The 26,020-nt window shown below is 41.1% G+C and overlaps 1 protein-coding gene across 1 annotated transcript; it reads left to right on the plus strand.

The window, feature by feature from the left end:
- Positions 1–1,877: 1,877 nt before the first annotated feature.
- Positions 1,878–24,194, plus strand: Oct-TyrR (Octopamine-Tyramine receptor). The gene is made up of 3 exons (XM_012372175.2): positions 1,878–2,188; positions 12,387–12,555; positions 17,295–24,194. The coding sequence occupies exon 3, from the start codon at positions 17,312–17,314 to the stop codon at positions 18,524–18,526; it is 1,215 nt and encodes a 404-aa protein (XP_012227598.1). The 5' UTR covers positions 1,878–2,188; positions 12,387–12,555; positions 17,295–17,311; the 3' UTR covers positions 18,527–24,194.
- The last annotated feature ends 1,826 nt before the right edge of the window (positions 24,195–26,020 follow it).

Consider the following 26,020-nt stretch of genomic DNA (forward strand, 5'->3'; position numbering starts at 1 on the left):
TCAGCTTATATTTATTAATAGACTCGCTAATGACTTCAATGAATAAACTTACACTCTGCAAAGACATATTTCCTGTAACTCTAGTAACTTCGATCCTTGTACACAAGGTACCTTAGTAATAAGAGACATTCTTAATCACGCATATTTGCTTTGCAGTGAAGCAATTAAATAAGGATTTTTATAATAAATCAATTTCACAATATTTTTCTCGGTCAAAGTAGAATTTTTTTCTCTATAGATTTATAAATATTTTTAATTAAAATATATCGAGAGATGCACGTTCAGCTATTGTTTCCAATAAATTTCCGATACATTATAAGTCGTATGAATGATAGTAGACGCTTAGCCGTATACTAATATTGATATCTAGTGCATCCTCATCATTATTAAACGTATTGTATGTGCGGAACTATCTATTCGTTATTGTCAACGATCTGTCTCGATTGATAATACAGCGTTTGAATATCCTTCGACGGTTTACTTGGTAGTATCGATTTATCTATTACACGGCGCCTGTTGGACAATGAAGATTGAAAGCTATTTACACGCCCTGCGCATACGTTATTGGAGATAAGGAGGCAAGATAATTTCATATCCCATTTCGCATTCAGAATATAAATCTCGCGTGATTCGATTTATAACACTGATTTCCGCCGGAAACTCGACAGACACGGTCAAAACAATCGTGTTTGTTTTGATTTTACTATAAATATCTTTTTGATGCCGAAAAAAACTTTGACAAAGTATAAATTCATACTAATTCATACGAAGTATGTTAGCGTAGGAATAAATTGGATATAAATATCTTGTATTTTGATAGAATATTTGATAAGTTGGTTTTGGGTATTAACATAGTAATTAGGAAGTTTTCTCGCAGCGTCAAATACTTAAATAGTGCTTGCTATATCGTCTACAATAAAGTTTGAAACTTCACTGTACTACACGACATATACTCATGTTGCAAAATGAGATAATTTTAAGCAGATTTCGCTTCAACAGAATTTTGATCAAGATATTAATTTAATTTAAACATTAGTTCACTTTAAATATTAGTCCAATTTCAATATTAATTATTTAATCTTAATTTATTCAACTGCAATATTGATGATTTTTCAATCATCAATATTGCAGAGAAAAAAAACAGCGATAAATCAAATTTTTATTTATGGCAAGTAAATCTATGTCAAGATAATCAACAGTTTTTCGGCTAAACGACCTTGATTCTATCACGACCGGAGGAGGGAGGTACATCATTTACACATTACTGCAATAAAGATAATGCACTTATTCACGCTCCCAGCTATCTACTGCCGAGTAATTAAAACTCAGATAAAAAGCTCGACGCGACTGCAATGTAAAGAATAGCATCTCGCGCATTTCCAAGTAGCATTATCAAATTGAATCGACGCTCCGGCCGCTGTTAAACCGCGGCGCAACATCGGTGAACAAAAATAAAACAAAAAAAAGAACGATCCGCCGAAGAGAAAAAACGATCGAGCGACCGAGCGTGAGGGTTAACGACATCCGACAAGAAGTTTCTGCACCGGAATGATATCGCGAGGCGGAAAAGCGAAAGGGGGAGGGAGGGGAGGGGAGGAGGGAGGGAGAGTGAGAGAAGAGAGGGACAGGTGTCAAGCAGCAGAGGCGCGCGCGGCGCATTTTACAAAATGCCTCCCCTTCCTTTTGTCCCTTTTTTCCACCCTGCTTGCAGCATCCCCCTTCGCTGGTCTCTTTAACTATCTCGTTTTTACCCTTCTGCTGGATCTCTCTTCGTCTCGCTCGCCCGCGGAAAGCAAGAGAGAGCGTTTTCGCGTTCGACGAAGGCCTGCGCAGAGCGGCGGAGCGCTCAAACGATGAACAGCATCGGACTGACGACGGCAGCGGCGGCGTCGTCAGTCGTCGTGAGGGTGCGTGGGAGAGCGTCAGCGAGAGGAAGGAGGACCGAGGGAGGCTGCGAGGCAGCGCGCGCGTGCGAGAGGGTGCGCGACAGCCGGCGATCCGAGAAAGAAGGCGCGACACGTCGAAGCGGGTGCAACGGAGGGGTGGCGGAGAGAGAAGCGCGTTCGCGTCTTTTCGACGTCGACGCAACCGGGTTGGCGCAGAATAGCTGCTCAGTGCTCGTCGAACGGCGCCGCGCTGCGACGGGATCATGCCGCCGCGCCCTGCGCCACCGATCGACCGATCTCAGGTACGCGAGAGAGAGAGATTAATTGTCCAGCGAAGCGCGAGAACGGGGACAACCCTTCGTTCCCGGTCGCGAGTTCGACGCGGGCGAGCCGCGAGTTCTCGCGTCGCTCCGCACCGCGAGATCTCGCGCGCGGAATCGCGACGATCGCGGGGTTCACATTCGCGATAAGTACACGCGTGGCGAAAGCGGTTTTTGGTCCTCGGGACGGTTCTTGGTCTGCCGATCGCGTTGATGCACCGGCGGTCGCGGCGAGGAGAATCGCGCACGACGATCGTAAGAAACGCGCGAGCTACGCGAGCATCTCCTCCCATGATGCGTGCTCCATGAGTGCAGATCTTACGCGATCGCAGGTCTCTTAAGAGGGTGTCCTCCCGTCAGAATCTTCGATATCCCTCCCGTGATCGATCGCGGGATCATTCGTGTCGGAGAACAGAGCGGAAGTATCGAGCATTCGATAGCGCACGTATTCCCGCGAGTTCCCGCGATATGTTCCGCCGCGAGCTTCCGGCCCCGATCCGTTTGCTCCGTAGCACAAGTTATCCGGTATGGTTAGGTGGGTAACGAGGGAAAACGAGTCCCTTCGTAATTTGCCCCATTATTTCCCCGGGGGATGCCGTGATCTCACCGCCGGCAATCCATATCCGCGACTTCAAACGTGTGTTATAAATTGGTGGCACTTCGCTCATTGCCAGCGATCGCTCCAACTTGCAATCCCTCGAGGATACGATGATCGAGATTCGGTTGCATTGGACTGCGTTAACTCTTTCTCAAGTGGTCTTTCTCAACTTGTTCATTTCTCGCTCAATAGTCCATGTAGAATCCACACCGCCGATACAGATAAGACGGTAATCCGGGAGAGATTTACCGCCAGTACACCCAGATTGCAATTTAATTCCAGTTATCCCGAGAGTGTTCTAAGCGGATTTCTCATCGATATTGTCTGTTGGCGTTATCAGATGCGAAATGACTTATTGCTCGTCGGTGCAAGGCCGAGTCTTTCTCGATAGATCGGAAGTTGAATCGAGTTTTCCCCGCGGGTCCATTCTCCCGTCCATCGAAACGATCGCTTGATTCGGCAAATGTTACGGGAGTACGCGTGTTTCGAACATACACTCGCTGCAAAATTGTTACGCGTCTCGCGAGAGCTTTTACGCGAGCATATCCAAGATACGCCGCGACGTAAAAGTAGTTAGAGCGCATCTTTGATCAGACACTGGCCCACTAGTCGGACAATGCTATCCATTCTTTGGCTCTTCAATTCGCGCGAGACGCTGTTAAAATATTTTTCGACGTTTTCCCGCGAGTAGAGTAGGAAATGAAACGTGCTATCAAATTACGAATAGCTTTTAACAGGAATTTAGAATTGCCGCAAAAAAGTACGATTGCTAGCTTATTCTAGCAAAAATATTATTTTGAAAAACAGTGTTGCAATTTTCATTGATAAAGTATAATTGAATGGTTTGTTCGCTGAATACATATTGACGACTGAAATGTCCGAAATAAATTTCATTACAAGGCACACACATTTTTCTATCATTTGAAAATATTTATATAATATTAGACTTTTATTGTCGTAATACACATTTTGTTTAAATTTCACACCTTTCATAAAAAATGGTTTGATCCCGACAGTGATTTAAAATCGGTTTAAATTTCCGACAAAATGTGAGTGTTCAAATAAATCAGAGAATATTTTAAAGAGATACATATATTGCAGGTATGCAATTTATATATTTACTAGTGATAACGAATTTATGGCGGTGCTTCGATTATGTAACATTTGTAATTTCGTTTATTTGTATTAATATTATTTAGAGTAATATTTCATTTAATTTATATTTTATACGTTTAAATTGTTGATCACCGCATTGCACGAATGGCAAATCAAAATTTAAAATTATTAAATTATTGAAATTATATTATACATATTATAGAAGATATAAATATATAATATGTTATGGAAAATTATATTATACATATTACGTGGCAGATATAATTTGCATTGTTCCGAAATTATGTCCGATCCGTTGTTCCGCATAATTTTTCACACACCTCATTTGCACCTTTTCGCAAAATAGATATTGCTAGAAACACGATTTTTTTTTTTATACTGAAAGCAATGTTATTTACGGCTGTTTACAAATACTTGCGTAGGCGGTATGCACGAAGACACAATATATCTGCGCGTGTGTGTCAATTCTAGTGTCTTAATCAAGATGCAGATTTGTTTGCTCGTGCGATTGAGATATCCATCTTTGTACGCCGCAATTGGATTGCGACGGTTTTTAGGTCCATCACGCTGACGAAGCGCGCTCCATGGCGACGGAGATGCTCGACGTGCGCTGGTACGTTAGTGAATTTTCGCCGTACAGGAAAGAGGCATAGGTTATTGATTATCGTGAATGGCTTTATAAATAACCGATCGTGTAGGAGCACCCGCCGGAGACGCGTAAATATCGCTCGGCAAGTCGTTTTTTAAAATCGCTAGCGACATCGCTTCGTTGCCCGATGGCACGGAATCGTAGACACTTATGATCGAAGAACGTATCGATATACGTATCGCGAATGATTCTTGTCATATTTTTTTCGAGTTCGGGAAAATTGCTACCAAGTCGTACCAGTGGAAAATAAAATCACATGCATATTTTGTTTAAAGTAGTAAATTAAATCGCGAACCAGAAGGAATTTATTTCAGCAAAATTGAATCGACCCTTCAAAAAATCAGAAATTGGTTTTAAAATGTGCGCATTCCCCAAGGCTATAAATGACCTGTTTCGACATACCATTCGCATGCAATAAAATAACTTTGTTAAATATTTCATAAATTCTCTTTTATTCAATTTTATTAATAAACAGCCGCGTGATTTAATCTGAATGTATCTTGTATCTCCGGTAAAAATGTACACCGTGAGAAGATTTGTTAAATTTTCCATCTGTTTATTAATTTACGGGCCGAAAAAGGAAGTTTGTGCAGAACGTTTTAAAACTCTGTTTATGCATGCGAAAAGAAAACGTAGTTTAGTTCGATGTGGAATAAAAGAAAAGTTGCTGAGAAAGTAAAGGAGTTGTAGATTTACTTTTTATTTCTTTGCTTGCCCCTCACGTTTAATTAATAAAATGTTAGACTTTTTTATGGCGCTTTCATGAAAAATTCTTACAATTTTCCGCTGTTTTTGCTTGTGAGAGACCCGGATATCGCGATCGATTAAGGTATGTTCTTTCAAATTGCTAAAGGTACTGATGCGCAATATATAGGACGGCGTTAATAGATTGACCGGAAGCGAGTCGTCCATTGTACCCGTGCGGACTCTCTTCTGTGTGAATAATCCTTTAATACGAGTACGAGTGGCGATTCAATATCGTAGATAAATGAAAATTGTTGTGCACACGATAGTGGTTATCATTCATCCTCAAATCCAGCGTCTGTCTTTTGTTGGAGATTAAGAGATCTAATTATACGTTTCTGGTTTGTTGCTATTGCGATGTCGATCAATCTCATTGCTTTCATTAATATTAATTATTCGACAGCTTATAAGAAACGTGAGAAGATTCATGTATCCTGCTCGAACGGGATCAATAAGCGTGCAGCGGTTTTCAGTACGTGACTTGGCGTAAACTGAAATTATAAAAAATCGACCTTACAACTTCAGCAACTTAAATTACATTCGCATCGGATCATCTGCGCTTCCATTATCCCTCGCAAAATGGAAATGTCAAAGGCTGCGTCCTAGTGGAAGTAAAAGAAAAGTTTGCAAGTAAAAGCGTTGCTTACGATTTTTTTTTCTTTATAGAGATTTATCATCATTGGGATGCGGAATATAAGTTTAATTACGATATATCGCCGTATTGCGCCGATAACGAGAAAACATATGGTTATTTACGTGACATCTTAAATTAAGACGTTCCATCGTGTGTTTCATGTGTTCTCGAAATAACATATCACCAATATATATTTTCATCATAAATACGACCGCTCGATAAATGTCAGGATATCATTTTTTTCTATAATTCTAGAACGGATATTAATGAAGAAACATTGTGGTAACGTTGATTGAAAAACGCCAACTGCAAAACGTGGTATGCTGTCAACGCGATATTTACTTAAAAAAAAACCGAGTAATTATAAAATTAATTGCGAGCTATACTGCCTTTGGTATTTCTTTTCGCGCAACTTCGCATTAAATAATTTTGATACAAGAAAGAAAATAAACCTCCTGCGGGAATGTCTTTATCGAAAAATATAACGACACTGAAACATAAATTGATCTTGATTGAGACAAATGAAGACATTTGGACAATCAAGTGTGTAGATAGAAAATCTTGCTACGCAATTTGACTCAGTCACTTGTAACTCTAATGATCGTACGTTAAGGGGGTATTCCTCTCTAGAGTGCTGTTTTAGAGGTAATTTTTAGAATAGAATAAACAAAAAACTGTTCGAGTTTTCTTTTTGCAATTTTTTATACATATTAATTGGTGTTTTGAAAACATTAATAAATTGTGTAGGAAAAAAAAAATTTTTTTTAGATATAGTTTTGTGCGCTCGGGCACAATGATACGCGGAAAACAGCCCTGACTGACAACCAGTGTTGCGGACGTTGTATGTATTTGAAAAAAATAAACCAAACATATTCTTAATCTGTATAAGTGTAGTAAGGGTTGGTAGCAGATTTGGCTAGAAAAAAACTTTTTTGACAAAATGGCGGCATGCTAAACGTTTATTATCGATTTTTCCTACGTTTTTTCCTCTTCAGCGAGTCATTAAAAAAAAAAATATTTTTTATTTCGACTCAATTCTGCTACCAACGTTCAAAAACAGTCTACTGAAGATATATATTAAATTTAAGCTGAATCGGCCAATTGGTTGTCAAGATATTGTGGTTGCCGATTTGAAAAACATAGTTTTGAGAAAAACACGTTTAAAGTTTTCGTACCGTATTGATAAGGTTTAAATCTAATTATTGATATTTACTATAACTCAGCCAATTTTACGAATTTTACTATACAGTTTTAACAGGCGTATTTCTGAAGGTCTGTGGTATAATAAATTTCAAAAAACTCAAAATCGATTTTTTGAAATTTCTAGAGAGGAATACCCCTTTAATAGACAAACAATTCATCTGTTTTGTTCTCAATAAGAACGAAATTTTCGAGAAGTAATTATCGTACATGTATACCGGACGAGTTGATGATCATTGTTATTTGACTATTAGTCGACATTACGCTAAAAAAAGACACTCAAAGGTTTTTGTATAATGGAGAGTTCTTTGAAATAAGAACTTTCATATCGAATATCCGTCACTTAACTCTTTATATAGAGCTATGTAACACTGAAACCTTTAGCTTGTCCATTGTGGTAATGGGTCCTGAATTAGTCTTTGACAGGACACTTTGCGGTGTTTCTACCTCGTCAGCGATCGACGAGGGATCCTAATTGTTCGCTTAATTTGCCCAAGCATTTCCGTCCTATCTTCGCATGATTGGCTTTCAGCCGAGATGCTGCTTCGCACGACACGATAACAGAAAGACGTTCTTTCCGAAGAACAACCTCACATTCTTGAGCATAATTAAACGATAAAAAAAACATTTTTAATAGCCTAATATCATAAATTTATTCTTAATTATGGCTGATTAGTGTCAGTTTCGTTCCACAATTATAGAAAAGTAAAATAACAACGCAAATAAAGAATTAATAATATTTTAGATAATGTAAAAATTTTGATATAAACGAATATAAATGTTTATTATTGAAAGTTGTGCGCAATTTAGCCGAAAATCTATATTGTGAAAATCTATAAACTCGGTGGAAACTATTTAGTTTGTTCCCGCAACTGTCACGTATTCTCGTGAAAACATTGCCCTCGATGGCCACGTCACGCCTCTTTACCGCTATAACTTCGTAATTTAGTTGAAATTCATGCACAAGCTTTAGTGCGCAATTTAATTAACGTGGAGCCTGTTATATATAACAACTGAATAATTTCTTTAATTAGCACAATTTAATTTAATTTCCACTTATCATTAATATCATTAATAATTACGTACCAATGTGCCTACGATACATTATGTAAGAGTCCCGAAGAAAAGATCATGTTAATTATTTATTATTTCGATTATGCGCATTCAGAGAGAGTCAACATACTGTAATTAGACTAGTTATCGCAGACATTAAACCTTGCGACATTAAAACACGTTAAATGACCAGTGAATCCATAAAGCCGCTTATGAACAAAATTACACACAATTAAGTAAAAGATTTACAAAACCCCCACGGAGAAGAACTTGCGGTTTATAATTGTTATGAGTTGTCGCAGTAACATTAAGTATTGTATGTAGCAATGCGGTCGTAATTCCGTAAATATCGTCAGTATATGCAAAAAAAAAAGAAAGACGGTGGTTGTAAATACGTGGAGCTATAAAATTGTAGAAGTTCACGTAGTGTGTTCGCCAAGGCAAGTACTTTTATCGCCGTAGAAGCAATAAAAACAAGAGAGAGAAAGAGAGAGAGAGAGAAAGAGAGAGAGTGAGTGAGTGTGAAAGAGAGAGAGGGGGGGGGGGAGAGCTTTGTAACCAGGAGATCTAAACTCGAAACAAGAATCTCTTTTACTCTCTTCTCCGATTGTCCCCGTTTCGTGAAACCACCGATGCTCCACTGCGAGTTCGAGATAGAGTATTAAAGACACTAGCGTGATATTTAGTTTATTTAAAACGTTGAGATACGAGGAAGAGAAAGTTGTATACTTCTCTTATAATTTCTTGCTAAATTAAATTACATATCTCTTTGCTCCAAATCTCTTTGCTCTTTTTCCTTCTAAAAATTTAATTTCTACAGATATAAGATTATTAGTACTTTTCATATACTTATGTTCCATCGCTCGACGTTAGAGAAGCTTTGCAGAGATGATTAAGTGACTTGCTTAGCTAAGGTGCTTGTGCGAGGAACTTAAACGACCCTTTAGAAAATGAAGAGGAGTGAAAGAGAAAGGGAGAGAGAGAGAGAGAGAGAGAGAGAGAAAGATCAATGTAGTTTCAAACTTTGCGACAGAAGCCGAACCGCGCGTACCGGAACGCATTAGAATTATAAAGATAAAGTCGCTATGATTCAGGAAAGAATTAAAAGTAACTTTATCCCAGTTGTTTGCAAAAGCTTTATCTAAAGTTTATTATCTTCCAATGCACTCCGCGATAAAATTTGCCTCCAAATGTCTGAATATGTAAATGTAGTATCGCATTGGATACAACTGGAGCGCGTAGCTGCGGCGCGCAGAATGTTTGTTACAATTAAAATTGGAGAAGTTGTATACGAGATGAAAATTGCGGATACCGCGCGCGCTGCTTGTGCACAAGGAGGGAAAAACAGAAATTATGCGAACACGCGGAAAATATCGTTGTCGTATCTCGTGGATGCTTAATTCGACTGGAGATCCGTTCGGAATTTAAATTTATGAAAACTACGGGGACCTTTAAAAGCAGCTGCTTATAGCGCCAAAGCCTTTGTATGAGGAAGATAGATCAGCGAAAATAAGCTTTCTTAGAGTGAACAGCAATTTCGCTGCGAGAAGGATCCATCAGCGAAATCCGGCAAGGGAAATGCATGGTGGAGCACGGCTACAATAATATGCCGTCCAATTCTCCTTTTTGTCGTGTAAACCTCCTTTTCCGTAAAATGTGAAATACATCCAACGACATGTGCACAATGGCTGGTGAACTTCCTGGAAATATATGTTTGATTTATACATTCAAGTGCATTTCTTGGGGCCCTGGATTTTCTCGTGAAACTCCTACCAAAAGAGGTTGTAAAACGTGATGTGAGCTGTAAGCCACAGTAATAGCAGCGATGACGGAAGACGATCATCGAATGGCATGTGTCAATTAATGACGTAGTTAAGTCGCAACTTATCAGACTATGTTTACTCTATCTAGCGCGCAGCGTAAACCGATTAGAATATCCAGTTTACGCTCCGAAGACGACGGAGAATTAGCTATTAACAAGTGACGATAGAATATTTAGCGTCCATAGTGGTCTACGTATTAATTAAAGCGTAATCTCGCCGATGTGTAACACGCGTTGTAATACTTTCTGCTCGCTTGTCTCCTATTTCACGTTCAATGGTAAAGTCGTATATTCCGCATTTTATGCGAACAGCCGAGGACGATTATTTCGTAAAGTTCCCGGAATCATAAATTTCGGTTAGGTCAATCGCCAGTTCGGATCTCTTGTGCACATTTACGAGCAAATTCGACTGAGAAATGAACCCCGTAGGAATCGATATACCAGTCGAGTGAGTAGTGAGTTCGAGATGCCGCTGGAATAGTAAATAGGATACGAATTTACGAGGGAAACAATATTGATATGTTTTTCAACAGAAATGTTTTTCGCATCCGTGTACGTTTTTTGCAATATTTACGCATTACACGTTTGCATTATGCATTTGCAATATTATTTTCTTTCCGTTTTTTGTTTTTGTGCTTGATGTGATTTCTTTATTAATTTCCTCTCGTATTCCACCACGATCTTCTTCCGCTTGTACAGTAATTGTAAGCAATTTCTTATGTAAAGGAATTTTTTAAAGGTAAAATTATTTTTAATATTTTCCAGCGAGGCGGGTAGATCGTATTGTGAATTAAATTTAAATTCTAACCCTCGCTCGCAGCGCGCATTTCACTCCTTATCATCGAATAATACTTTGCAATATTATTTTTCCCCTCAACTGTATGCTGCTGTACTTTTCTGTAGAAGATTCGACATCTCTTATAACTGCATTTCTGCTTTGTCGAGTTTCAGCGTCGAAATTTCATTTCGCGATAGAAGCTTGGTAGTGACAGTGCCATCCCGTGTCATGCGATTTAAATCTCTCCCTTGTTTTCTCAGTTCTCATGCGCGTAGACGTTTGTCCCCTTTTTGGAAAATCGAACATTTTCCAAAGTGAGAATTTGCCGCAGATACGGGATATAGCGCGGAACGTGCCGCCATGTCAATTTAACCCCTTAGCTGTTAAAATCGACTATTGTCACCTGTAGAAAAGCTATCTCCGCGTATGTATCTATACGCCACTCAGAAGTATCTATCGTTCTGCAAATCGCGAGAACTTCTCTCCGACAAAGTCGCATAGTATTATGATTACATTTGCGCTGTTGTCTTAATGCAGAGGTAAAAGTATATTATGCAATGAGCATTTACTCCCTTAATTTTTTCTTTCTTCACTTTACTCAAGTTACGACACCGTAAAATGTGTTAGCGTAAAAAACAATTTAGTACGCTGGCGTAATATGAGATGCATGAGTTTTTATTTATTTTAAAAAATAAAATTTTTCTTATCCAAATATCATTACTTTTTGATATGATACTGCAAATTGTAAAATAACGTTTTGGCGAGGAAAGAAAAGATTGGCAAACATTTCAAAAATAATGAATGTATGTATCGCGTCTCAACGTTAAAATACTATTTTTGCTGCGTTTTACATTTTTCTCTAATAACGTTCCCTCTGTTTAATTTACTCGAATTTTCAGACGCGAAGATTTCTTTCTCCGTTTATAACAGCTGACGCGGCGAACAGTTTTATCGCTCACGGGATCCGCACGAAACTTTTATCACACCGCGTTCCACAGAATTTGCAAAATAGTATGCAGTCTCCTCCTGAATATGATCACTCCGCGCTATTTGCCGCGTCTGCTTTTACGATACATAAGTTTGCCGTTGCAAAGTATCTCTATCGCAAATGCAAACCGTACATATGGACAGACCTTCGTGCAAATTCTTCCCGAAACTGGGTTAAGTCGCGAATTAAATTTTCCCTTACCGCGGTAAAATCCTCTTCCGGGGGGGAAAAAAAGATCGTGCAAACTTTTCGATGCAACGTTTGCCGTGTATTTACGCATTCCATTTTATTGCGTTTGCGCAATGCCAGTATTACGGTACCGACGGTAACTCTATTTTTATTTGTCATATATACACACACACGGGACGCAAGTGGTGATGTGAAAATCAGTGACGCATGATACGATGAGAAATAGAGGGTGTGATAAATTTAAATGAATCTTTGAATATTTGATAGCGCAATTGGAAATGCAATTTCCGATTATTCGGAAAGAAGAAAATTTGTTGCATCAAGAATAGAATACCGATTGAAAGTTTATAATCATGATTATTTATAAAAGAAGTTTCGGAGTAAAATGATCGTGATCTTTCTTTTCCAGGTGGTGTAATCTGTGGAAACCAATGACCGACTCGATCCGCGGTCTTTGGTGAAATCAGTCGATCGTCGATCGTCGTCGCAAGCGTGGCAGGGAATCAAAATGTGACGCGCAATGTACCTCTGACAGTCTCGCATAGAGGATCAGAGGATCACGTAGCGCTGGACTGATAGTAAGTGTGTTCCGCCATTCGAGGGAGGTTGCATAAGAAATCAAGAGATCGTTAGATCGCAAGAGCGACATGGACAATTCGCAGGGCAGACTTAAAGCCGCGACTCCGCCGGGGAAATCCAATTATTTTAAAGTAGTTCGCCGGAAACTTCCTTCCGGTTTCTCCGGCTTACTTCCGAAGCCAATCGCACCTTAATTTTGTTTGCAGTGAGCACAATCGACGGTGATTTCGTCGTATTGTGCACGGCCGTCCAATAGCGCGATCGCACGGCTCAGGGTGACATAAGACCATTTCGTTCATTCGCCAAAGTTCCCTCTTTTGTCCGCAACTTTTGTCCCGTAACTTGTATTCGGCGCATACTCGCGGATTTTAATGATGAGAAATATCCGGGAATAATCTGCTTTTCGCGTCACTATTAGAAGTACTTCAATATTGTCTCTTCAATATTGTCACTGTAAATTGACAAGTCATATACTATATGGATTGAAAACAAATTAAATTTTTGATTGCGCGAGAACGATGGAGATTCAAGAGCCATGACCTCGTGCGTGATTAATGTCACGATAAGTACCGAATATTCGACAAGTGCCCTTTCGCGTTCATGCCAATTGCGCCCCGTCGATTGCTGTTGAGAGACAGAGGCACGGCATACCGCGGTTAATGCTCCACACTCGAAACATTACGAGTTAGCGTTCGATTTACTAATGAAGTAAACGATGCACGCTAATACATCGCGTATAATTCTAATGCTATTATCTACCTGCGAATGTTCCATGTTAAACACGCGAAATCAATCGTGTCTCCTGTAATTGTGCGCGAACGTGTTTCGAGCGGAAGGTTATTGCAATCGCATTGTGCTCGAAATTCGAGAACAAAGTAGATTTTATGCAGATAACATTATTATTTCACACTCGCTGTAGAGAAGGCATTACAGACAGAAAGCTACATTTAGCTTGTTAGTTGAGTACTGCGAAAAGTGCGCGTCTCACTCTCGCGCTTGCTCCTTCAAAACTTCGCTCTACAGATACCGCTAAAGGAAGAAAGATGTTAGAAATGATAGATAGTAAGAATGGAGAGATAGTTTGTTCAATTCGAATAAATTGCTATGGTCTATAGTTTAGTGGGGTCTTCAATAGAGCTGAATAACAATACAACAAATACAACAATACACAATACATCATTCAAACTGGGCTGTAGAATCGAAATCGTACTTTCCATTCTAATCAAAACTCTGCAACAACTGCGAGTCGCTGCAGTTGACATACTTAAATTAGTATATTTCAGTTATAATCTGAAACAAAATTTTATGATGAAATAACATCGGTTGACAAATTAAAGCCGGTCGGGAGAGAGATTTAGGCCTTTCAAAATCATAAATCTATATTTTTACACTTTTGACTTTTCACTATTATTAAAATATAAATACTTTTTTTATCCGCTATAAATTTTTTAATAAAGAATGCTACGGAAAAACTGGGACTGTGTTCTACATAGAATTGCGGTTTCATAAAAAACTCGGCTTAATACTCCGCTGCGCGAGAATACGCGATTATGCGAAACAATACGCGTAATCGATTCCAAAACGTCATAGAACGTATAATCACCGCTTGAGAACGTAAGACTACCGCTCTCTCCGACGCTTGCGCTTGGATTAGTGTGCAAAAGCGCATAAGGACGTGGCCGTCAACGTCACGTAATACTGTATATCATATCGCGCTGCGGCACGTAAAATGGAATTTATCGATTGCGCGAAATTTATCTCACGTGACGTGATACTGATGAAAAATATGCAGCCCCGTTTAGTCCACGCCTCACGAAATTTTAAGGACAGCAATTTGTGCTCGGCGTGGTAGACAAAATGGGCTTGGGTTTTAATCCACCCGAAAATTTTTAGTGTCCGCGAAAATGCATCTACGTAAGCGCATTAATGCCGCGTTTTAGGGAAATTTCGTCCCGGGTATTTTTTAAACGGACGATCCTGTATGTTCGGGTCTGTAATTCAGTTGAAGGGTGCGAGCCCTGTCGGCGATGGAGTTATAATCGAATTGTTTAGGATCGCGTGTTCGGTCACGGACGGTGTTGACGATGCGGGCTCTAACCTCGTTTCTTTCTTTCCGTTTTTTTTTCCCCAGTGCATCAACTTGCACTGATTATTCAAACGAATTTCACTGATAAACTGTCACGCGCAGAATCACGTCGCATCTCCGGAAAATACTTGCAAGCTGCGTTAGTTATTATCCGCGCAAGTTCTTCCAGCTCCACGCATCCGTCGAGGACGTTTTAATCGCGTGATTAATAGGTTATGCGCATTAGTTGTTACGAAGTTTCAACGTTGTGCGATGACTTCTTGGAAGTAAGCGTGTTTCTTGCATGTGCGCGCGAGATGAATTCGTGCGCGAAGCGATTGGATACACACGGTGGCGAACTATGCGTTACACGTACTGCATTAACCGCATTCGCTACGTTATTAATAACTTTGCGCTTGAATTTAGGTAATCAGTCGCGTACGTACTTTCGCAGGTAAATGAAGCGCGATGTTCTAGCGCAACGAGGAGCAGCCAGCCGCGTCCTACTCTCGCAAATAAACGGAAACTTTCGTCGGAATGAAGAATATATCTCCTTTATGCGGAACATGGCAATCGGCTAAATCGGATGAGCTTACAAAGTCGATCACAAATGATATTACACGTTATGAAAGTTCCGTGATTACTTTAATCAAATATGGCACGGTACGCCGCTTCGATAGCGAGAGGATATTCCAACCACGTCCGATTCCACGGAACTTTAGTCATAATTTCGCCGCGACTTCTTTCTTTCTAGCAATTAACTCTATCGCGTTATGAATTTTTTTCTCATGCTCTTGCCTGATTTGTCGGAGCGGCTATTAAAACGGCCACACGACCCTCTGTAGAGCACTTGAGAATGTCGTCCAGTCCCTTTTGGCATTAAGTAAATCAATATTTACCTAGTAGGCGAACATGTGTAATAATGAAATTTGACAGTTCCCTCGCGCTTGAAATTAGTTGGCATAGAGAAACCGGAAGAGAAAGAGAGATAGAGAGAAAGAGAGAAAGAGAGAGAGAGAGACAGAGAAGAAGAGGGAGTGGAAAGAGGCTGGGTATATATGGCGGATGATGAAGTACCCCGACGGTTTTGACACGACGAGCGGCAAACAGAACGGAGTTACTCGAGGGAACGGTGTTTCCCCGGATTTCCAAGCGGTAATTGCGCGGAAGTGAGAGAACGTGAAAAACGTTATTCCGCACGACCCGCTTCGCGATCGCTATCTCTTATATCGCTATCTCTTCCCGGGAAAAGGGGAAAAAAGAAGGGGAAAAAAAAACTCGGCTTTAAGAACCGTCGGACGAGGTGGGACTTCTCTTCACCGCGATATATCGAAAAGGCATTTTTAACGGTTTGGAGAGCACGAACTGCGAGAACGCGGAATCGTACTTTACCGCCGTTCGCCGCCGACTCTCTCTCCACGGAAAGGAGCCACGCGTATCGTTAAACCTTGTATTTTTATCGACGATGTTTCTAGCGCCGAGGCGTGACAAAGCCGATACTTGCTGAACGCTCGGAGCACGAAAAATGGAAACATTTTTCCACGCCTTGAAACCCTAGGTGGGCTCTCGTGCAGAAAATAATACGGCTCCTGCGTGCAGTCGAATATGCGCCGCAATCTGCGACCCGATAATTCTTGTTGAAAAAGCGTCGTTGCGGCGCTTGATGTGTTGCCGATTTATTAGCGACGCTAATGATTTTATCTATCACTGTCAAACCGACCGTATAACGAGCGGACCATATGAATATGCATGGGAATAATGATGATCGCTTAAATCTTTGATCACAAAAACCGTTTTATATTCAAAAGCGTAAACACTGTATTATGTTCGCAAGTGAAAAGATAGAAATTTAAATTAATTCAAAAAACCATAAAAATTACTCGCTAACGATGCTATTTAATTTGTCCACAAATAAAAGTATTCCAAGCAGATTACATTACGGAAAGTGAGGCAAGATAAATATAAGGTCGGATTGTTAAACGTAAATGAAAAAAGTATGTTTGTAATAATTTTTTCTTTGAGCGATCAACGATCAGTCTCTTGTGATTCTTATTTCGATTTTTATTCCACAGTCGAACAAGTAGCTGAATGACGAAGCGAGTTTCCCGAAACTTTTGATGTTTTATATACACTTTATATACGCGCGCGTGCGTGTCTCCCTTCTTCAGCGATTCCAATACGTCCTAACTAAATCTAACTCTTAGGTCAACGAAAGACCGACGGCGAAAAGTTCGACGGGAATAGACGAGTTGAATTGGCGAATTGGATACATCTCCGCAGCCGTGGAGATTTCGTGGAAGGAACGCGAAGTTCGTATTAATTTTCGAAACGATATTTCAACGCTTGTAGCTCGCTGTCGTATCACGTTTGGAAGGTACAGCCGTGGTTTTTTACGAAATTGATATTTCACTTAAATGTCATTCATATTATATAAACATTTCCGATAGATTGAAATTCTCGATTTCGGAGGCAAAATTGATTTTTGCATATTTAAACGGATCGGGTTAGGCTATAGCGTTTCAGATATCAGGATTGCGAGCGAGCATACATTAATACATACATTATGATGTTTCGTGAACAAACAAGATAAAAAGGGAAATAAAGGGAAAAAAATCGACTCACCCCATCGATGAATCGTAACGACGATAATCAAAGCGCGATTTGCGTTTGCAGAGGTGATCCGGGGCGACATGAACTCGAGCGGCGAATCCGGCGGAACGATGACAGAAGACTACGAGGGCGGCTGCAGCGTGCCGGAAGAGGAGACGGGCTCGAATCTACCGACGTGGGAGGCGGTGGCGGCCACGCTCACCCTGAGCTTCCTCGTACTGGCGACGGTGTTCGGCAACGCGCTCGTGATCCTGAGCGTGTTCACATATCGACCGCTGCGCATCGTCCAAAACTTCTTCATCGTCTCGCTGGCGGTGGCCGATCTCGCGGTGGCGATTCTCGTGATGCCGTTCAACGTAGCCTACCTGCTGCTGGGCAAGTGGATCTTCGGCATTCATCTGTGCAAGCTGTGGTTGACGTGCGACGTGCTCTGCTGCACCGCCAGCATCCTCAATCTGTGCGCGATCGCGCTGGACCGCTACTGGGCGATTACCGATCCGATCAATTACGCGCAGAAGCGCACCCTGAAGCGCGTCCTGGGCACGATCGCCGGCGTGTGGATACTCTCGGGCGCGATCAGCTCGCCGCCACTGGCCGGCTGGAACGACTGGCCGGAGGAGCTGCATCCGGGAACGCCGTGTCAGCTCACGAGACGGCAGGGCTACGTTATATACTCCTCGCTGGGTTCGTTCTTCATACCGTTGCTGCTGATGAGCCTGGTTTACCTGGAAATCTTCCTGGCGACGCGCCGACGGCTGCGAGAGCGAGCGCGGCAGAGCAGGCTCGGCCCGGTGCAGTCGACGCGACAGCGCGAAACCGACGACGCCGAGGAGTCGGTGAGCTCGGAGACGAATCACAACGAGCGCTCGACGCCGCGCTTGCAAGCGAAGCCGTCGTTGATCGACGACGAGCCGACGGAGGTGACGATAGGCGGCGGCGGCAGCGGCGGTAACACCAGCACGTCCAATAGACGCGGCGGCGGCGCCGGCATCGCTCCCGGCACTTCGACCACCGTTTATCAGTTCATCGAGGAGCGACAGCGGATCTCGCTGTCGAAGGAGAGACGCGCGGCGAGGACTCTGGGCGTTATCATGGGCGTCTTCGTCGTCTGCTGGCTGCCGTTCTTCCTCATGTACGTCATCGTGCCGTTCTGCCCGGCCTGCTGCCCGTCGGACAGAATGGTGTACTTCATCACGTGGCTCGGCTACGTCAACAGCGCGCTCAATCCCCTCATCTACACGATCTTCAATCTCGATTACAGACGGGCGTTCAGACGGCTGCTGCGATTCCGCTGAGCCGTGCCCCGCCGAGCCGACGTTTAATTCCCCGGTGGTTCGGCTTGAGAAAAAAATCCTCGCGCGACGTTGAAGCGGTGTGGAAACTCGCGGCGTGCCGGTTGGTAGCCGCCCGTCGCGTCTTCTAAATCCCACAGGATTTCTGTCTCGCTAACCTACCGTCAAAGTCGTTGAATAAGTTCTTCGTCCACCAGGGAAAAGCGCGTCACTCGTCGTTATCGCGCCCGGCACGGCGGTAATTAACGAGAATTTAAGCCTCGCTCGCTCGTTTCGCGTCGTAGATCATTACGTTGCGCGGTGAAACCCTTGCGCGCAGTCAGCACAAAGACGACGACGACGACGATGACGACGACGACGACGACGACCACCACGTCGCCGCGACGAGTTACGAAACGGCAAAATGTCGCGGAGCAAGCAAGTTCACCAAAATGTAAATTGACAGGACTGTTGCCGCTTTGCGACAAGTTACGAGCTGATCCTGCGAAACTCGGGTCGCCGATAATTCATTTTCGACTTTGCAACGTTTAATTAAAGTATCCATCTTGTTGGCGCGAGCAATTACATTCGTCCGACCAGCAGCGATGAAGAACACGCTCATAATTTTCTACGGATGAAACTCGAGACGACGCTCCGTTATTTGTGTCGCGGAAAAGAGAAATGTGTAAGCTTCTTCGGACGGTAAATCTCAATGTCATAATTAGGAGGAATTAAACAGAAGGGAATTAAAGATACTTGTTTGCGTAAAAATTAAAATTTCTAGGATTATTCCGCGTTTTTTTATTTTTCGATCTCAATTATTTACGGAATTCTTTTTAATCGCGAGATTTTGAAAGTAAATTTTTCCTTGGGGGATTAAAACCATCGCGTAGTTAGGAAAGTCTCGAGGATTTCCCGTACAATCGGTGTAACGAATTGCCGCGATCAAGCCGAAGAGCGATATACACTTAACGTTGAAACTCGTGGAAAATTTATCAAGGATTCCGAGAAGATGTTGGGGGAAATGGATGCGGTTTCATCCGAGAGCACGCGGTGCGCCGCAATCAAGATTGGCAGCCAGACCGGCGCTGAGCCGCCCCTGAAGAGCTTTCAAAGACGAAAGTTGGAGGGGAAACTTTTCTTGAAAATGATAAAGAAAATTATGCTTCTGTGCTGTGCTTGGCCGGCGACCATTTTTCCCGGATATCATTATCATTATTTAAAACTTCCGTGTGAATTATCCTTCTATCGCGTTTCCGAGAATTAATCTAAAAGATGATTAATGATTGAATGTAGCACTCGAAGGCGTAGTGTGATTTATCACGATTAAAAGTGCTCGTTATCGAATCGAATTTAGGTCGTCGAAAAGATTCGCAAGAGGTTAATCGCGAGGGACCACCGTTTCTTCCCTCGCGCGAAATTCAACGTTCGCCGCGTGTGTTTTCCGATCTCGGATGAGTGCAAAAAGAAGAGAAGTGGAATGTCGAGCGACCGTCTGTTGATTTGGCGAATCGCGCGTAGGGTGATAAAAAAAAAGGAGGAAGACGCGCTTTTCTCACCAACGACAACGGAGAGAGGTAAATTGTGCGCGCGCGTTTCAGGTAGATCCGATAGATCTATCGCTCGTTAACAATTGCAAGTATTACGGTTGTGAATAATTAATTACCTAACCCATAAATCTCTCAATCGCGGAGCATGTAGCAGTAAGAAGCATCGTTCAAGCGTCACCGCCGACGCGGTCGTCACCGCGGCGCGACGTTAACGGCAACGATTCGGTCAAATTTCCGGTAGTTTATGCCGCGCGTGCGGTCACGACCGCGCATTGTATAAAATTACACTTTAAATCGCCTCCGGATGTATTCACGTTGACACGCGATTATATTCGTATCTATATAGTGTTTCAGAATCACCGCACATTTGTTTTAATAACGGCTCCTTTTACGTTTACAACCGATTTCTCTTTACGGAAGAAACCGCTGCTCATTACAACTTTTTTATCATTCATCGTTAAGAGTTTGAATGGCTCTACATTATTTGTAATTTTTTACCTTATTTTTCATAGAAATATGATGGTGTGTCGTAAAGGAATGAAAGATATTGTTATTCCTCCGCGCACTCAAAATGAAACTTTTACTAACATTTCTCGAAACAATCAAACTAGCGGTGTACTCATTTGAGAGTCCTCCAACAAATACGGATTTTAAAATGATTCACGATTGTTTTGTCGTCGAAACTTCTTAGCGAGGAGTTTTCGCTATTAAGAGTTGCCTTCGAGAGTAAAACTCTCAAGTGAATATCCACTCCCGCGTCTCTCTCTCTCTATCTTCCTCCATTGTCCGTGAATAAAATATGTATCGGTGGTTTCGAAGCACTCTGTAGACTCACGTATCAGCACACACGTACACGAGACATTCACACGTGCCACACAAACACACACACACACACCCGCGAAGTAATATTTATATGACCAGAATACAATTTAAAGTATCTTTAACGATAAAAAATGAGGGAACAGGCGGCGAGAAACCGCCATCTCCTCGAGTGCCGCGCCAAAACGATGAATTAAGGTGAATCGGTGGGAAAGAAAAAGAGAGGGGAAAAAAATAGATTAGACGTGCGAGCTAGTGTAAGCTCGACCTCGTCTCACCAGGGCACTCTATAATAAGGTTGTGATAAGGTTGTGAGAACACGTTCGTAGCCGTGCTACGGACGACATAAGATTTTTAATTACTAGGATAGGGAACATTTCTCTACTCGAGTTATACTCTCCGATGCAGCGTTACCTCCTACCCAAGAAGGAAAATGAGGAGGGGAAAGAGCGGTTAATACAATACGAGAAAGAGGGAACCAACATTTACGATACCCGACCACTTTTAGACGAATATATCGAGACCTTTTTCTTCGCGTCTTACAGGTAAAACCCCACAGGTAGTCCCTGATATTTGCACGGCTAACGCCGGATTACATTTCCGTCGAAGTGAAATCCCATTTGCGTAAAACATACGTGACTGCTTTCGTCTAAAAGACTCCGGCGCTCGCTTCTTATTTGGAAGGAATATTTACGCGGTAGATTTTTGAGATCCGTAGATTTTAGCACTTCCCGCGCTACGCAAACTTTTTATCATATTCTTTCATAAATTCATATGTATTCAAATGTAGTCAACATCAACTGATTGGAGTGCTTTATCGTATTAAATCCGAAACATATCGACAATTTATATTTCTCCTTTTAGTGCAAAGCGAAATCTTTACTGTTTGAGCTTGAGAAATATTTTTCCGCGCTTTCACGAAGATATTAATAAGTGCCAAAATAACGTCCCACTTATCGCGCTTTAGTGAAGGAACTTCAAACATAAAGTTTATTGCAATATTCTTTGCCTTTGTGCGTTTTCCCCAATACTTTTATTGTTTTCTTTCCTCTCAAGTTATTCCGCTGAATAAAACAACGTTGGGCTTTCCGAATGCCGATACCTTGGGTAGGAATTTCAAATGCATAGTTTATGATATTATATTATATATATTGTATATTATATCGCATTACACGCATTAATCACACGTACGTATCAGCAGTTCGATTCTCAAAGAGCGTTTCGCGAATCGGTGCGCGGCTCGTTTTAATCTTCTTCCGCGACTCTGTCCGAGGTTTAAGTAGAGCGATATTTTTTTTTTTAATGACAAGGACATTTTGAAAGATAATTTATCAAACGACATTTTGGACGCCGCGAAACGATTCGTGACGCGCGAGAATCTCACATTGTAATCGAGCCTGGTCGCTCGATATAAAGAATACAACTCTAGATACGTCTGATAAATAAAAAAAGATATATATATATATATATACACATCTAGTTGATAAAATGATACTCCGTTGGTTGTGATTTACAAGTATAGCAATACAGATACTCGTCTCTGCGTAGTAATGTATCGCGAACGGAGCTTTCCTTTCCCAGTTTAAAGTTGCTTTCTACACAATTTGTATTTTCGCGAACGCGGAAGTAGTTACTTCAGGGAAAATTTCTGGCGGATAAAAATGAGTCCGCACACACAATGGCTATTTTATTCGTCGTCATTTTGCCATATTAATTTTTAATATTGTTGATATTTCTTTACGGAGAGAAAATATAGCGAATCTTTCACGTTGCGTATGCATCTTTTTACGGAAAAATATGGATATGTTTTATGATACTTATATAGAATATTGCAGAGAAGAAAATCATGCTTTATTGCGAGGCGCAAGAGGAAACGAAATGCTGAGAGAGAAAAATATTTTTAAATTCAAACGGAAATAGAAGATAGATTCTGGTTACAATATAACCTAGGATTGTGTAGATACCGAGAGACAAATAATGCCTATTTCGATAAAGCATATTTGGCGTTTCCAAAGCGCGTTCACCATTTCGGTATTGGGGCGTATTTAATGAAAATTGATGTCAATAGAATCGCAACACCACTTCGATTTAGTGGACCGCCGTTACCATTTGCATAAACACCACGAATGTATGTATGTACACCTACCAGATACACGCGCGAAATCTGCGGAGATTTATGAAAAGGATTTTCCACAAAAAAGTCTCGTGCAGATAAAAAAAATATTTCTTTCATAAGCAATGTCATATTAAAGCGAATTACTGTCTGCGTTTTTTTTTTCTTTAAGTGGCTAAAATAAGCTTTTAATTTGCATCAAATAAGGGATGAAAAACTAAAATGCTTTTGCACATAATTTTTAAAAGCTTTTTCAAATCATGTGCAAAACCCCGTTTTGTTATGACATTCTTGCTCTTTCGTTTATTTACATACTTAGTTCAGCATAGTTGTTGTTTCCATGTGAAAGGTTCAGTGCGGAATAAATGTAATATTTATTTTATCTACTCGGATGCGTCGCTTATAAACAATGTACACGGAAGGTGTGACACAGAATTTATATTACAATATTTCAAACTCTCGCGTGAGAAAGATTTCGAGAACAGGTTGCTATGAAGAAATCTGGGAGGAGCTCCGCTCGCATTTAGAAGCGCAGATCGAACGAGCGTTCATGTGAGCCTGTCGCTTGAATGTGTGCATGTAAAATCAATTAATGAACAAGACGGATATACTGACGTACGTGTATGCACAGTAAGTGACCAGCGTGCGAGTGGTGAGTGTGTCCACGGACGATTACGATGTATCTATACTACGATGAACATCGTAGCAAAAAAAAAAGAAAAAAAAAAGATTTGTTTCGATCAGCGCCAATTGTGACGGACGCACGAAATGCTGAAATTTCTCTGCGCAAGTGTCGAACACATTGTTTAGAAAATATATACGTAACTCGTGAATAACGCAACTTAAATCGATTTTATGATATTACGATTCTCGATAATCAACTTCCGGCCACACATAGATGAATTGATGTTAATGTATGCGGTTGATCTCATAATTTTTTTAAATCGTAATTTTTATTGCGCATTCGTAATATATCTGAAGTGTATCGATTCTTGTATAGACGTGCAGCGTATGGTAAGCCTCGTCGTTAATTTTAAAGAGATATTACGTGTGTGATGGATGTACGAATATTAATGAAATATTGAAATAAACAATGTTATACGGTGTTATGGATTTTACGCAATGTTCACTGTGGACTCCTTCAGAATTTTGTGCGCCTGTTTATGCGGTCGGATTAGAAGAAGAGAAATAAAAAAAAAGTATACATATACATACACGTGTAAACACATGTATATTGTGTGTAACTCATTGTTAATTTTGCAAATTTCTATTTGTTTTGTGGTTATCACGTAGTTTTACTAATTACGCAACGACTCATAAAACACGGCCAGATTATACGGGGATGAGCCTCGTGACATCACGTATTGCGCGTAATGTAAATCTGGATGCTGGCAATTTGTCAGCATTTTGCCCGGTTTTTTACCCCCTCTTACGGTAGACTACACAATACGGAGTACATTTTGCATGATGCATGCACGCGACGCTGAAAACGCCAGCAAATCGTCTGCACCATGTCTCGCAATTGCATTGTTACAAGCGTCAAGTGTTTCGTGCATTGTTCGTGCTACATGGCAATTCTCCACGTGGTATATAACCTATATACTAAAATAACAGTAACGACAGAATGTAATGGAACCTTTTTTGCGAAACGTTGTCGGATTTCAAAAATTTTATTTACACGGGTACACGCGAAACTGGCGTAAAATGTAACACACAGCTGCGCAAAAAAAAGTTCAACAAAAAGCAGTCTTTTTAACACGCCAGAAAAATATTTTTCTAAATTTTATAAATGCACTTTGGACGACTTATGCCAATGAAATTTAAATTTCTTCATTATTATTCACTGCATACATTCCAATTGTTATGATTATATTAAAATGCAAAAATTGAATTGTTTTAAAAAATAACGATAAATCAACCTACATTTTTCGCACACAAAAACACGGCGTGAATACCTTTATATTTATTTCACCCAATAATTCTTCTTTAGGTCGTTTCGTTCTATTAGATATATCGTCCGGATATTATGGAATGTCGATATTCTCAATAGGATGGAAAAAAATGGTTGGACAACGGACAAAAGCGTTGGATATAATCGTAAATTTCGGCAGGATGGTAGTCGAGTAAAAAAAAGAAAATACTTATATAGATTTGACATTACTCTGTATGCAAGTGCATAAAATATAGATATCAGTGCAGAATTATGATAAAACTTCTTTAAATTTTCACTCGTGTTTTTGAGAGGCACTTCAAGTTGACAGAGTGACACAAATAAAAATACGCGGCGCTCGTATAATTCGACAATCTGACTGGTTTCATCGCGTGCGCGCATGCAAGTATTTTCATTTGCATGAATAAATATGTCACGCCCCGCTTATCATCGCGTTCATAATTTTCGTCGGATCTAAACTGCGCCTCCGACCGGGAGCGCCGGGGCTTACATAAGAATCCGCGAAGAATTTTGCAATTAAATAAGGCACGCCGCCGCGCCACGGCGGTAGACGACGTGCGGGCACACACGAAGTATTAATGTCCTCGTGAAACGTTCATTTCCAGGTTTCCGCGGACACGCGAGCTCGGCAGCATGCAAATCGATGTTAAGCCCGGACATTTTCCGTCGGCTCTAACCGTTTCCCCGCGCAATCTCGCGCAGCAGTTTCCGCATCGAAACATTACCCGTGACACGGAAAGGCACACAGTCCTTGCGCAAACGTCATCTGCGGCAACAGCGCCGTGAGATTGGACTATCTCGTGCATTATTTTCGACGTGTAGTTACAAACTGCATTTCAAAAAGAAAATTCGCATGCAAATTTCGCCGCAGCTGGCGTAGCTGTTTTCGTCACCTCGTAACGATTTTATTACGGTTAAATGGGCTCCTATCGATCAAATAATTGCTCCGGCAATTTTCTTTAATGGATTTCCACTTATTCGTTACAAGAGCAACCGAGTGCTACCCGGATGAAATGGGAATTATCGTGATTACTTTCTAAATACGAAATGAAAAGCACGTCTTTTAGAAATTTCGACTTGTGTCT

Source organism: Linepithema humile, chromosome 5 (assembly GCF_040581485.1).
Source record: "Linepithema humile isolate Giens D197 chromosome 5, Lhum_UNIL_v1.0, whole genome shotgun sequence".
Lineage (NCBI taxonomy): Eukaryota > Metazoa > Arthropoda > Insecta > Hymenoptera > Formicidae > Linepithema > Linepithema humile.